Source organism: Bison bison, unplaced genomic scaffold, assembly GCF_000754665.1.
Source record: "Bison bison bison isolate TAMUID 2011002044 unplaced genomic scaffold, Bison_UMD1.0 scf7180017847274, whole genome shotgun sequence".
Lineage (NCBI taxonomy): Eukaryota > Metazoa > Chordata > Mammalia > Artiodactyla > Bovidae > Bison > Bison bison.
The window spans coordinates 1-521 of NW_011477847.1; the positions used below are offsets into that span (position 1 = coordinate 1).

The 521-nt window shown below is 72.2% G+C and overlaps 1 protein-coding gene across 1 annotated transcript in view; it reads right to left on the minus strand.

Annotated features, from left to right (window-relative positions):
- Window positions 1-374: 374 nt before the first annotated feature.
- The window catches only part of LOC104990330 (ectonucleoside triphosphate diphosphohydrolase 8-like), a gene marked incomplete at its 5' end in the record, with an annotated part of 2,390 nt that continues 2,243 nt past the window's right edge, over window positions 375-521 (minus strand). Inside the window, one exon of the mRNA XM_010842340.1 lies at window positions 375-484. Coding sequence (XP_010840642.1) covers window positions 375-484 — 110 coding nt within the window. The remainder of the gene's footprint in view (window positions 485-521) is intronic.

The window sequence follows — 521 nt, forward strand, 5'->3', positions numbered from 1 at the left end:
CCACAGAGCTGGCCCCCGGCTCTGCCAGAGCCCCCATGGCCCACGGCCACCCCCTCCCAAAGAACCAGCCGCTCTGGCTCCAGCAGGCACCCCCACCCCAGGCCAGAGCCGGCCCTACACCCGTCAGTCTGCCGCCACCAATCCAGGTGCCGCTCAGGTCCCGACAGCCTGGTTTCTGTGCAGAGGGTCCCGGGAAACAGGCTGGGGTGCTGGGAGCCAGGGGCGGTGGTCGGGGCTCCACAGCCTCCACAGCCAGGGCGACCCCGGGGGCAGAAGGGGGCCGTCTGGTGGCTGGCCGGAGCCCCCAGGACGAAGGCCAAGGCTCCTGATGGGGAGGGCGCTGGGCCTCGGTGGCGGCAGCAGGGGCCGCAGGCCTAGTTCTGGAGCCAGAAGACCTGCACTGCCATGGCACCCAGGGTGGCCGCGAGCGTCAGCACCCCGAAGACGACCCGGCCGCCCAGACACCGAAGCTCTGTGCCCAACCCTGGGCGGGCGCCTCGGCCGGGATCAGGTTGGTCAGG